Source organism: Lactuca serriola, chromosome 9 (genome assembly GCF_051521515.1).
Source record: "Lactuca serriola cultivar US96UC23 chromosome 9, Lser_US96UC23_V15, whole genome shotgun sequence".
Lineage (NCBI taxonomy): Eukaryota > Viridiplantae > Streptophyta > Magnoliopsida > Asterales > Asteraceae > Lactuca > Lactuca serriola.
In genome coordinates, this window is record NC_136416.1 from 83032002 (window position 1) to 83044344 (window position 12343).

A 12343-nucleotide genomic window follows, 5' to 3' on the forward strand; every position below is an offset into this window, starting at 1 on the left:
AGATAATCGTGGAATTCAAGACTTAGGTACTCTCCTCCTCGATCGGATCGAAGCATCTTGATTTTCCTGCCCAATTGATTCTCCACTTCATTCTTGAACTCTTTGAACTTTTCAGAAGTTTCTGACTTTTGCTTGATTAAGTAGATATACCCATATCTACTATAGTCATCGGTAAAAGTCACATAGAAGCGGTTCCCATCCTTCGTGGTTGATCTAAACGGTCCACATACATCGGTATGTATTAGGTCCAATAGAACCTCACCCCTTTCACACATACTTGTGAAGGGTGACTTAGTCATCTTTCCAAGTAAACAAGACTCGCATGTGTCATCTTCCCTAAGGTCGAATGACTCCAACACTCCATCCTTTTGGAGTTGGGCTATGCGCTTCTTGTTGACATGTCCAAGACGACAATGACACAAGGATGCTCTATCCATACTATTGGAAGAATCCATGCATAAAACATCATTTCCTAAGTTATCTACAATCATAACGGTTTCATAAATTCCATTACATGGTATAGCTTCAAAATAAAAGACACCATTTAGATAAGCCAAATTAGAACCATTCTCATTATTAAAAGAAAATGTAAAACCTTGTCTAAACAAACCATGAAATGAAATGATATTTCTAGCCATTTCTGGCGAATAGCAACAATTGTTCAAATCTAAAGATAAACCATTCCTAAGCACTAAAGAATACACTCCAATCTTGGTCACAGGCGACGATCTTCTGTTCCCCATGATTAGATTTATCCTTCCAGGCTCCACATCCCTATTTCTTCTTAGTCCGTGCACATTAAAACAAATGTGGTAACCACAACCGGTATCTCTCCAACAAGTCTTGGTGCATCTCGTACGGGTACATGTCCTCATAGGACTTTTGGGATTCGGAGTTCATAGTGGCTATCATGATGCAATGTACCTTCGTTGCATCACGCTCGTGAGTTTCAAAAGCGGTCATTTCAGCCGGAGTAGCGATTTCAGGGTTGATTTTCTCGAGCTTCTCATCGAGGACATACTCCTTGTCCTCATAGCGATCAATAGTGCGAATGTATCTTATCCATTCGCTAAAGTTCGTCCCATCGAAAGTGACCTTTTGACAAAGGCTCATCAATGTGAATGAACTAGCAGCAGCATTGTTTGCGTTCGAAATCTACAAATAGAAAGGACAAAGATGGATTAGAATATGAATCCCTAATTATCACCTAATAAGAAAATTAGGGCTAGGATCCAACAACAATATCTATATATTAGAAAAGGGATGCCGTAATCTAACATGCAAACAATTTGAAGGTAAGTGAATGACGATTCACTAATTCTCCACCACAAAACATAACTCTAAGTTCTAAATGTATTGAGAATTCCTAGGTTTGGATGAGATTCATTGAAACTTTTCAATGGCATGTTTAAATCTCGATATGCCCCTCTTGTTTGTGACTGGGATACCGAGGATCACAAAGCGGGTGTGAATTACCATGCAAATTTACATGGTGCCTTCATTGTGACGATCACCTATTCGATGTGCCGGTAAACCACACACGCTCCATCGAACTATGATAAACAATGAATCACCCTTTTCCACCTTTGCTTAGAACCAACTAGTGTGCCGGTCAACCACACACGCTCCACTAACTTCTTAGCAAGGGTGCAAAGTGTAATTTCATGGGATTGCATCAATTCACTTTTCCTAAAGTAACTAAGATTGGGAATTTTTTGAAAAACATGTAGTTACTTTGTATTTCATATTATACTTTTAATGAAGAGATGAGGTTTCCCTATCCTACCCGTTCGGCTAACGACCCTCCACCGATCAAGCAAGCGGTAGGTGTGAGTGTACACCCATTAAGCGTCATTTTATAGGCAACAACCTTATACCTACCTTATAGACCGACTTTGTGAATGAGGCCTACTAACGGTAAGACTAGCATTTTAATTATATATATATATATATATATATATATATATATATATATATATATATATATATGTATATATATATATATATATATTAATCTTGTAATATTATATTAGTATAGGGTTGGATTTTCAACTTGTAAAATTCTAGGGTTTGAAATTTAAATTGTCTAAATTAAACTTTTAATCACAAAACATAAATTTCAAAAACTTGAGGGCAAGTTTTAAACATTTAAAACATGGGGGATCAAATAACAAATAATCTTAATTAACAATTAATTCCATAATTATCCATATTTGATTTATTTAATGATTTCTTGCTTAATAATTTACTAATTTAATCAAAATAATTAATTAATTATAACATAAGGAAATTAAATATTTTATTAATTGATAGATATCTTCAATTAGAGCAAGATTATAGTCATATATATCAAAAAATCAGATTAGGGTTGATCTAATATGATAAAGGCAAGTTTCCATAAGATAAATATCAAAAAATCCCGATTTTGGCTCTTCCTGACGATCGGACTCGTCGAGTGCCCAACTGGACTCGCCGAGTCCACCATGGGACTCATCGAGTTCATGACTCAGAACCACAAAATTCAAATTTTGCAAGCAAGAAACAAACAATCATGCATCTATTTAATAGAAACCAATCTAGGCTCTGATACCACTGATGGGTTTTGGCCATATGAACATTCCTATGTGCACATACAAACCCTAATGCTTGGATCTAGGTTTCTCTAATTAAACATGCATTGGATCCAAGACTTCTAATAACTAATAGAGTATAAGAACAATACAAAATCAGAGTTAGAAGCTTACCTTGAAACACTTGTTTGATCTTCTTGTTCTTGGAGCTTTAGAGTCACAAATTTCACTCCTCTAATGGCTTACAAACACCAACTAGCAAGAGGATGATTTGAGAGAGAGGAGAGGGAAAAAATCGGCCAGGGTTTCTTTGCTTTAGCAGAGGTGTCGATTTCCCTTGCCCCAAGGGTCTATTTATACTTGTAAGGCTCCTAGGGTTTCACCCTTAAACCCTAATTGGATAACTTTGACTCAAAGCAATACAAATCCTTTCCAAGATAAACCCTTAGACGATTTGTGGCTTATCCTAAGCCCTAGAAATCGTCCAACCCTATCCATAAAGGATTTACAGCCCAAAGTATAACTATCAAACAATTAACAGTTTATACCCTCTTATTTAATTAATCTCTTTAAGTCACCAAATTAATTCTAATAAATTTATGACTTATATTAATCAAATAATAATATTATTATTCCTTATATTATTCTCATAATATATTAATAATATTTATTCTCTCATAATAAATCATCCTGTCAAGTTGCTATGGTAAAGGCAACCCAAAAGAACCATGCACAATCGGGTCAAATACTTGCCTAATATAGTTGTAGCCTTAGACACTATTCCAACACATGAGAATGGCAATCCATATGGTCGATTGATTTGTCACTTATCCTCATGGCATTCCTAAAGACTTATTGTTAAAAATCAGAAAGTTTGTTTTTCCAATTGATTTTGTGGTCTTATATATGAAAGAAGATGAATAGTACCTATCATACTTGGACGTCCATTACTCAAAACCGCAAGAGCTTTAGTCGAAATTCGTGAGTCTAAACGTACATTACGAGTTGGTAATGAAGAAATTACTTTTAGAGCAATAGGAGACAGTACATCCTTGCATGCGAGAAAATATGAATTATGTTTATTGAATGGGTGGTTGAGGAATTATATGAAGACAAAGAGAATGTAATGGACTTAGAAGAAGAAAGAGTTGATGAAATTCTATAGTTGCAAAGGTTGATGGAAGAAGATCTATTAGCTTTTGACAAGCCTTTGCCAAATGAAGAAAAATCAAGGAAATAAGTGAAAAGTAGCAAGCGTGGAGCATCAATTCCATTACTTTTTGAAGTTTTTGCCTTTTCAATTACTCTAGATCAATTCAAGGAGGCTAGTGAAATGAAGGAAGCCTATAGATATGAAATGAAGGATGAAGTGGCTTCGGAGAGTAAAGGAGTCAATTGGAAGCGAAGTCCAAGAAACATCCGGAGTAAGAAGGAGAATTAAAAGGAAGCATATAAGAGAAGACTTGTGGCATACAAATAAAAAAGGTTCAAACTGAAGAAGAGCCTGTGTAACGGCCCAAAAATAATAGTAAATTTTTTCCTTTTAAAACTTATCAAATCATTTGTTAAGTTGTTCAAAATCAACATCAAGTCATAATATCCAAAACGTCAGAGTATAAATATATAAAATGTGGAAATCATGAGGGGAGGATGTTGTGCCATCATGTCGAGACCTTCCCTTTGGAACTGGATGTACCTGTAACCACAAACCTAAGTTGTAAGCATAAAGCCTAATGACTTCCCCCAAGTCCCACATACCACACATGAAAGAAGACTGTTAGAACAAAAGTTCTTTAAGGATCGTTAGATTCTATACAAGCAAACAATTATGAAAGTAGATATGAACACAAGTATGGCTTTGAATGTGTCGAATGATTGATACTTCAACACCTCAGAAGAGCTCGATTAAGAATTGTGACTGTGGAGGTGTTTAGGGTTACAAAATAATGAATGTAAAGATTAACATCAAATTATGCAGACATGCATGCATATTTATACTATAACCCTACAAGATAATCACGGATGGACAGGCCCAATCCGGATACAAAAAATGAGGCCCATGATGCAACACTAACAGACTCAACAATCTCCCCCTTTGCATCTTTGGAGCCGAAACCTCAATTCTGTTTAGCAACATAATACTTCTTTACTGTCTTGAACACCCTCGGTATGATGGCCAAAAGATGATAGCGAAACGTAATGTACCACCGAAGCATATCAGTAAAGTTCTTCTTGTCAGCTTCAGAGTTCTACTTGCACCGATGAATTATGTTGATTATGTGCTCCAAGCAGTCGGTAGAAAACAAGTGTTTATCCACAAGAGTGAATAAAAACCTGCGAGCTTCGCCTTTGGTAAACATCACAGTCAAATGTGTTGAATCGATTTGACCCATCTTCATGTTGTTTACATCTCCAGGTTTTGGTGTAAGCTTCACAGTAGGCTTCTTATTCATAACCTTCGCAATCTCCTGATCCATAGTTGCAACTTCTTAGATGTAGGAGGCAAACATTCTCTTTAAGTGTTCCAGAATCGGCTCATATTCAGTCGGATTAGTAAGCAGAATCTTGTATAGCAGAATCCATTCATGGGGATTCAAACTAGGAAGGTCTGCTAGAGAGATAGTTGACACCGAGTTTGCAGAACCTCGAGTGATTTTAAAATTGACATTGACAAATCTCCCAGCAGGTGAGGGTTTGAGCACCTTAATAGTCATAATCTTCTGGGCACTCCATGTAAGATACTGAGGTTGGCCATACTTTAGATAGAAGTCAATCAGCTCTCTGTCAACCTTCGGATGAGGAAAAGGAACCTCAGCAGTTGAGTCAAAGCAATGAAATGTGAATGCTTTTCTCATTATCGGCATATCGAACTGCGAGTCCTTCGAGTTATCACAGTCATGCGATGCAACAAGTTCCAACCAATAAATACTTGGAAACTCTATAGCTTGATTGATAAGTAGCTCTTTGGTCCATAAGGGAAACAAGGCCTTCTTACAGTTCAAGGCTTCTTCTTCTTCCTTGTTTCTCCTTTCCGTCTTCTCTGCTTCCTTTGCAACTTTGAGAGTTTCATCCAAATCACGTTCCTTCTTCTTTCTCTTGAGAGCCTCAACAATAGTTTCACCAACATCACTATTACTATCATCAATGGTCTCCTTTTGCTTTTCATGTGTACCAGAACCTGAAGCTACATTATCCTTCAGTTCAGTTGTGACTTTGACTTTTGGGTGTGTAGTTTCTGTTTTTGTTTTCATAGTCACTCTCAGTTGAGCACTTTCTCCCCTTGTTTTGGAGGTCGGAATCCCTCCGAAACACCCTTCATTTCATGTAACATGGCAATGGCAGGAGTCAATTTTGTGGAGAGATGATTCCGAATGGTCAGAGTTAGAATAGGATCATGAGCACCAAGAATGTTGGTGAGCATATCCTTAACATCCCCTGCATAGCTGCGGAAAATAGCCCTTTCGGTCTTTAATAAGGAAATTTCTTTTTCTTCTTGGGTGAACTGCACTTTCTGTACTTCAAGCATAGAGGATCGTCGTGCCAATTCTTCCTTCAGAACACTTTCGGTTGCCAGATTAGCGTGAATAGAGTCAAGCTTAGAAGTGACTGAGCTGATAAGCGAAGAATTCTCAGCTTGGATAGAGGAATGCACAGCCTCAAACTTTGACTGCTCTTCTTGAAGAGACTTAGAGAAAGAATCTACAAAATCTTGTATCTTGGCTGCATTTGTGTCGGCATGCCCTTTCAGAGACTCAAGAAAAATCTGAGTTGTTTGAACAATCTCAGTAACAGCAGTTGAGGCCTTTTTGCAGGAGGAAGTAGAAGCATCAACAACTTTAGTGGATATTTCAATACACTCCGTATATTGTTCCAGAGCAGTGTCCAGAAAAGCTTTGAGGACCACACCACTATAGGCTTTGTTGTCTTCAAGCAATCGATCGAGTTTCTCATTGATGCTCTGCAAGTGTTGGCTAGTGACAGGAGCATCATCATCCTCATCAGTTGGTAGCCGATATGGACTAAAGTATGTAAGGTCATACTCGTCATTCTCACCACCAAGAGTGGCACCAGAATCAGTTGAGTGGGTGGGTGAAAGAGGTTTATTGATGATTGGAGTTTCAGTTACAGTTGTGGCCCTCGTATCAGATACGTTGACCTCCATTGTTGGTTCAGGAATTATAGAGGTGGTGGTTTGAGAAATTATAGGAGGTGGTAATTGTGTTGTAGAAATAGGAGTAGAAGTAACTGGTGGAGGTGGTGGTAAAGAAGTCGTTGGTTGTGAAGCAGTGGGTGGAGGATCGATAGGAACCGAAACTGGAATAGTTTGTTTTGGTGATAGAGGTGGGGTAGGAATTTTGTCATGAATGGGTTCGGTTAGAGTTGGGGATCTGGGAGGTGTATTGCCTCTCGGTGATTCATGATGACCCTCCTCTTCTTCATTTTCCTTGTCATTTTCTGAGCTAGGAGGAGTGGGAATCTTGGATCTTCTTGCCATTTTCTTTAGCTTCTTGGGCTTGGAAGAATCTCCTTTATCAGACTTTCGTTTTTGTGACTTAGAAGCTTTAGTCTTATCCTCCTCTGTTGACTCCTTCTTTGTGGTAGTGCGTTTCCCTCGGTTGCCAGGCTTGTTTACAGATTCCAAGGCAACCTGCTGTTTTGGAGTAAGGACTCTCGGTCTCTTAGGAGTAAGTTTTTTGTATTCCGCCATAACATGACTTTCAGATGAGACACATCGATACATGGATTTAGGATTGGAGCCATTGTGATGGCACTTTGTTGGATCAGAGATGATGATCTTCTTCGTGTGAAACGTAGCAATGGACGCGACTAGGGCATCCTTCATCACAGGAATGTCCAAAGTGTTAATCGCCCTTCTTGTAATAAGCATCCAGAAGCGCCCACATGATATATCTGAATGCCTCGTAGATATGTTGAGACTCTGCACCACTTGAGACCAGATAATACCCATAATCAAGGTTGATGCCATTGTAGAGACCGTATAAAAGGGTAAGAAAACCCTTGCTAGTGACATCCGATCCACCACTCCTTTCTGCCAAACTCTTGATGAGAAAAGTTAGCAAACCATTCCATTGAGAAGGTAAACAAGACTTCTTAACTTTTGTGACTGTGGTGAGCACATCCGTATATCCCATCTTGTAAAGCATTGAGAACAACTGTGTAGTCGTGATAAAGTCTGGTGAGATTACTGAGGAATCAATAACAAGATTCATCAACGAACAAAACCTCCCCTTTGAAATAGAATCCTTATTATTGTATATTTGAAAGAAAATACGTTCTTTGTTCTTGTCATATGAAGCCGTAAAGTAGACCTGCGATAATAGTGACATCGGAACGGCTTCAACTTGAGTTAGGGCTACAACCAATGGAGAATACTTCAAACACTCAACAACATGAAGCATACACGAATCATACAAAAACGGGTTAAGTTCAATGATCATATTTTGATTTGTCTTGATTGAAATCAATGTAGACGAAGCAGAGTGATCGTGAACGGATGAAGAAGTCGCCATTGTTGAATGAAGAAGGAAGATAAACAGTTGGAACTTGCGTTGTAATCTTGAGAGAATTGTTGTTGGTAAAAGACAAATAAAGGAAATTCTCTTTATATACCGTTTCTAGGAGAGAGAATGTATATGAAGATAATGATGTGATCACTAAAATGTCGCCTGAAAAAGTGCGATGTGACAGGTTGGGTACTCCCAGGTAAACGTCAGCACGCGTGGGTATAGAGACCGTTTAAATTCACTAGCCCAAATTCTGATCCTCAATTGTCCTTTGAAATTCAATGTTACTTCAAGACATATGATTGCCCCTGTCTAAACAAAACTTGAACCAACAGCAACTAGAGTTTTGGAAAATAAAATTTCGTGCAATAGAGTGAGAAATGATAAAGAAATAAAGCAAATGTGTATGGGATGTGAGTGATGTCTCATTATAAGACAGAAAGCAGGTGATCCCGGGCAAGAATCGCTTCCTTCAAAGTCAAGATATACTTGAAGTGCTTGTGTGGTTTCCCGAAAAATACGATCAAGTGTTTGTTGAGAAACAATGAAAGGCTTCTTTTTAAGTTATAGGATTAAGGTGGCTCACCTTCAACCGAACGTCGATTCTTAATGTAAGACCGAACATTGGAAAAAGTAATTGTGAGACCGATGTGGTCTGTTGAACAAGTAGGTAGGATATATTTTATAATGACTGAAGAAGTTATAGAAATAAGATCTTTATGGGAAGAAAAGCCTTGGTGTTAGACAAATTCATAAAAGATCACGCAAAAATAAAAGTACGATTTCAATAGGTAACCGGTAAGAACTTGAATGCAATGATTCACCGTCAATTCATTATAGGTGTTGGATTTTGGGTTTCACTCAGCACGTGGTGTACGTATCTAAGATCACAAACACATAATTGATGCAACCATAAACCTCAGTGGTAAGGACCGAGAGTCTCAAGGGTTATAGTGGTGAACCGAAAGTTGATGGAGAATATAAGGAGGATGGCTAAAGAACCGAAAGTACCTTCAACTATAAAGACATGACTAAGTAGATAAAATCTTAAATCATATGAGAAGAGTAAGGTAGCTCTAGACTGAGTTGATGTTAATAGCCTGATTGGGAAGATACGATAGGTATAGATCGAATCATTAAGGCCTTGCTCTAAGTCGTAGAGGCGTTGGTTAACATACAATAGCATGCTTCTAGGGACTCTTAACTAGTTCTCACATAAAAGATTGTACCTTCCTTAGCTCCAAATTCTGTGATACTGGTACACTGGTGACCTAATTAAAAGAAAGAGCAAAAAAAAAAAAAAACACCACACAAACAAAACTAGCACACAAATGAAAGAAAATGTTTTTGAAATTTTTGAAGTTTTTTGAAAAATAATAAAAACAGAAAGAGAATATTTTTGGAAATTTTGAAGTTTTCTGAAAAATAATTAAAACAGAAAGTAGTTAAAAAAAAAGAGATTATAGAAAATACAGAATATACAACCAAAACCTTATCTTAAAGGAGTGAAGCGAAATAGACCGAACGTTCGGTTCATTAAAATTCCATACCCAAAATGGACCGAGCGGTCGGTTCATTTCGGTTCTCGAAAATTAATGAGCCAAAATAGACCGAGCGTTCAGTTCATTTCGGTTCCTTAAAATTCCAGAGCCGAACTAGACCGAGCGATCGGTTCATTTCGGTTCCCGAAAATTTTGGAGCCGAAATAGACAGAGCGTTCGCTCCATTTCACCTGTGTAAATTTTTAGTGCAAGATTTGAGAATTCGGTACCGACTCTGCTTCCATCATTCCCAGACCTTGTAAAATTTTATTGAAACTTATTTCAGATAAGGCCTTCGTGAATATGTCTGCAAGTTGATTAGAGGATTGAACAAAGTGTACTTCCACGTTCCCATCTTCTACATGATCCTTGATGAGATGATATCTGAGTGCAATGTGCTTAGTTTTTAAGTGTTGCACTGGATTGTGACAAATCCTTATTGTACTTTCTGAATCACAATAGAGAGGAATCTTCTTCATACTCAGCCCGTAATCTCTCAGTTGACATTGAATCCATATTACTTGAGAAGTGCAAGACGCTGCAACTATATACTCAGCTTCGGCTGTTGAAATTGACACATAGGTCTGCTTCTTGGACTGCCAGCTAACAAGTTTTCCATCAAGAAATTGGCATCCACCTGTAGTGCTCTTTCTATCTAGACCACATTCTCCAAAATCAGCATCAAAAAAAGATTGAATGAAGAATCTAGATCTTGCAGGATACTAGAGACCGAGAGATGAGGTTCGCTTCAGGTAACGGAATATATTTTTCACTGCCACCATGTGAGGTTCTCTTGGACTAGCTTGAAACCTAGCACAATAACAAACATAAAACATAATATCCGGTCTACTAGCTGTTAGATACATAAAGGACCCTATCATTAGACGATATAGTGTTATGTCGACAGCAGGTTTTTCCAGAGATGGTGTTAACATTGTGCCAAATGCCATAGGAACCTTTACTTTTGAGTCACCATGCATACCGAATTTTGTCAGTAAGTTCTTTGTATAGGCCTCCTGGTTGATAAATATACCTTCTGTTCCCTGTCTAATATTTAAACCAAGGAAAAAATTAATTGGACCCATTGCGCTCATTTAAAATTTAGTCTCCATCAACTTCCTGAATTCAGCTGTTAAGCTAGGATTCGTAGAGCCGAAGATAATATCATCAACATAAATCTGAACTATCATAAGATGTTCGCCTTCTTTCTTTCGGAAGAAGGTTGGATCAACCGAATATTGTTTAAATTTTGACATTTTTAAGAAGCGAGTTAAAGTTTCATACCAGGCTCTCGGTGCTAGCTTTAATCCATAGACTGCTTTATCCAGCACATAGCAATGATCATGTAATTTATCGTTCACAAACCCTGGTGGTTTCTCAACATAAATAGTTTCTTCCAATTCTCCATTCAAAAAGGCACATTTGATGTCCATTTGGAAAACTTCGAAGTTTTTATGAGCAGCATACGCCAAGAAGATTCTAACTGATTCAATCTTAGCTACAGGAGCGAAGGTTTCGTCATAGTCTATTCCTTCCTCTTGGCAATAACCTTTGACCACCAACCGAACCTTGTTGCAAATGACATTCCCTTCCTTTTCCAATATATTTCTAAAGACCTACTTCAAGCCAACCACAGATGCATCCTTTGGTGTAGGTATCAGCCTCCAAACTCGGTTACGTTCGAACTCATGAAGCTCATCTTGCATTGCTTGGACCCAATCTGATTGATCAAGTGCACCATTTACAGTTTTCGGTTCAATCTTGGAAACAAACGAATTAAACATACAAAATTCAACTTTAGAGAATAATGCAGTTTGTTTCGCTTTAAATTGAGAACGAGTAAGAACTTTTTTCTGAAGTTTCACCAATAATCTGTGCTTTGGGATGGTCCTCAGTCCATCTTACTAACGGAGGATAATTTGGATCATATGCCGGGTCTAATTCAGCGTTCACTTCAACTTCAAATTCTGATTGATTATCATCACCTTCGTCAGTTGTATTTCCTTTCTCCCCCTCGACTGGCGAAGCGTAATCTGTGGCAACATCAAAGGTTGCATTCTCTGTGGGAGTGGGATTCTCCCCCTCGATAGGACTACTATTGGGTGGTTTTGGAGCAGAACATTCCCCTTTGCCTGAACCTTTATGAGGTGGGGACGGAATTGGATCCTCCCCCTCGAAAGATACTTTGTTTGTTTTTGATGCAGTTGAACTTTCCCCATGTAACTTTGAGTCTGTTGAAGGTGGATTACCCATAGCTGTAGGAGGTTCACTTTCCATATCTTTGGCAGCTTCACCTATGATCTGCTTCAGATTATCAATTTTGTTATCTGCTGCTTTCGCTTCTGAGTGTGCTGCTTTCTCTGGTTCGTCAAATAGCCGCATGTATTCTTCAAACAGGTTGGCTATTGGAACCGAGACTTGTCCAGATTCTGGAAAAATTTCTCCTAAGTCACTGTCACTTCTTTGAGCTTTCTTCATGTAGTTATTGTCAAAGGTGACATAATAGTTTTCTTCAATTCGTTTTGAGCATTTGTTCAACACTCTGTATGCTTTTGATGTTAGTGAATAACCCAGAAAAATTCCTTCATCGGCTTTGATATCAAACTTATTTCGGTTCTCTTTAGAATTGAAAATAAAGCACCTTGAACCGAATATGTGGAAAAATTTGACATTTGGCTTTCAGTTGTTTAAGATGTCATAAGGAGTA

At 38.0% G+C, this 12343-nt stretch overlaps 1 protein-coding gene across 1 annotated transcript; it reads right to left on the reverse strand.

The window, feature by feature from the left end:
* Positions 1-11252: 11252 nt before the first annotated feature.
* On the reverse strand, positions 11253-12114 carry LOC145075897 (uncharacterized). The gene is made up of 2 exons (XM_079021976.1): positions 11542-12114; positions 11253-11396 (listed from the first exon to the last, which is right to left on the reverse strand). Exons 1-2 carry the CDS (start codon positions 12112-12114, stop codon positions 11253-11255), a joined length of 717 nt encoding a protein of 238 aa, XP_078878102.1.
* Between the last annotated feature and the right edge of the window lie 229 nt (positions 12115-12343).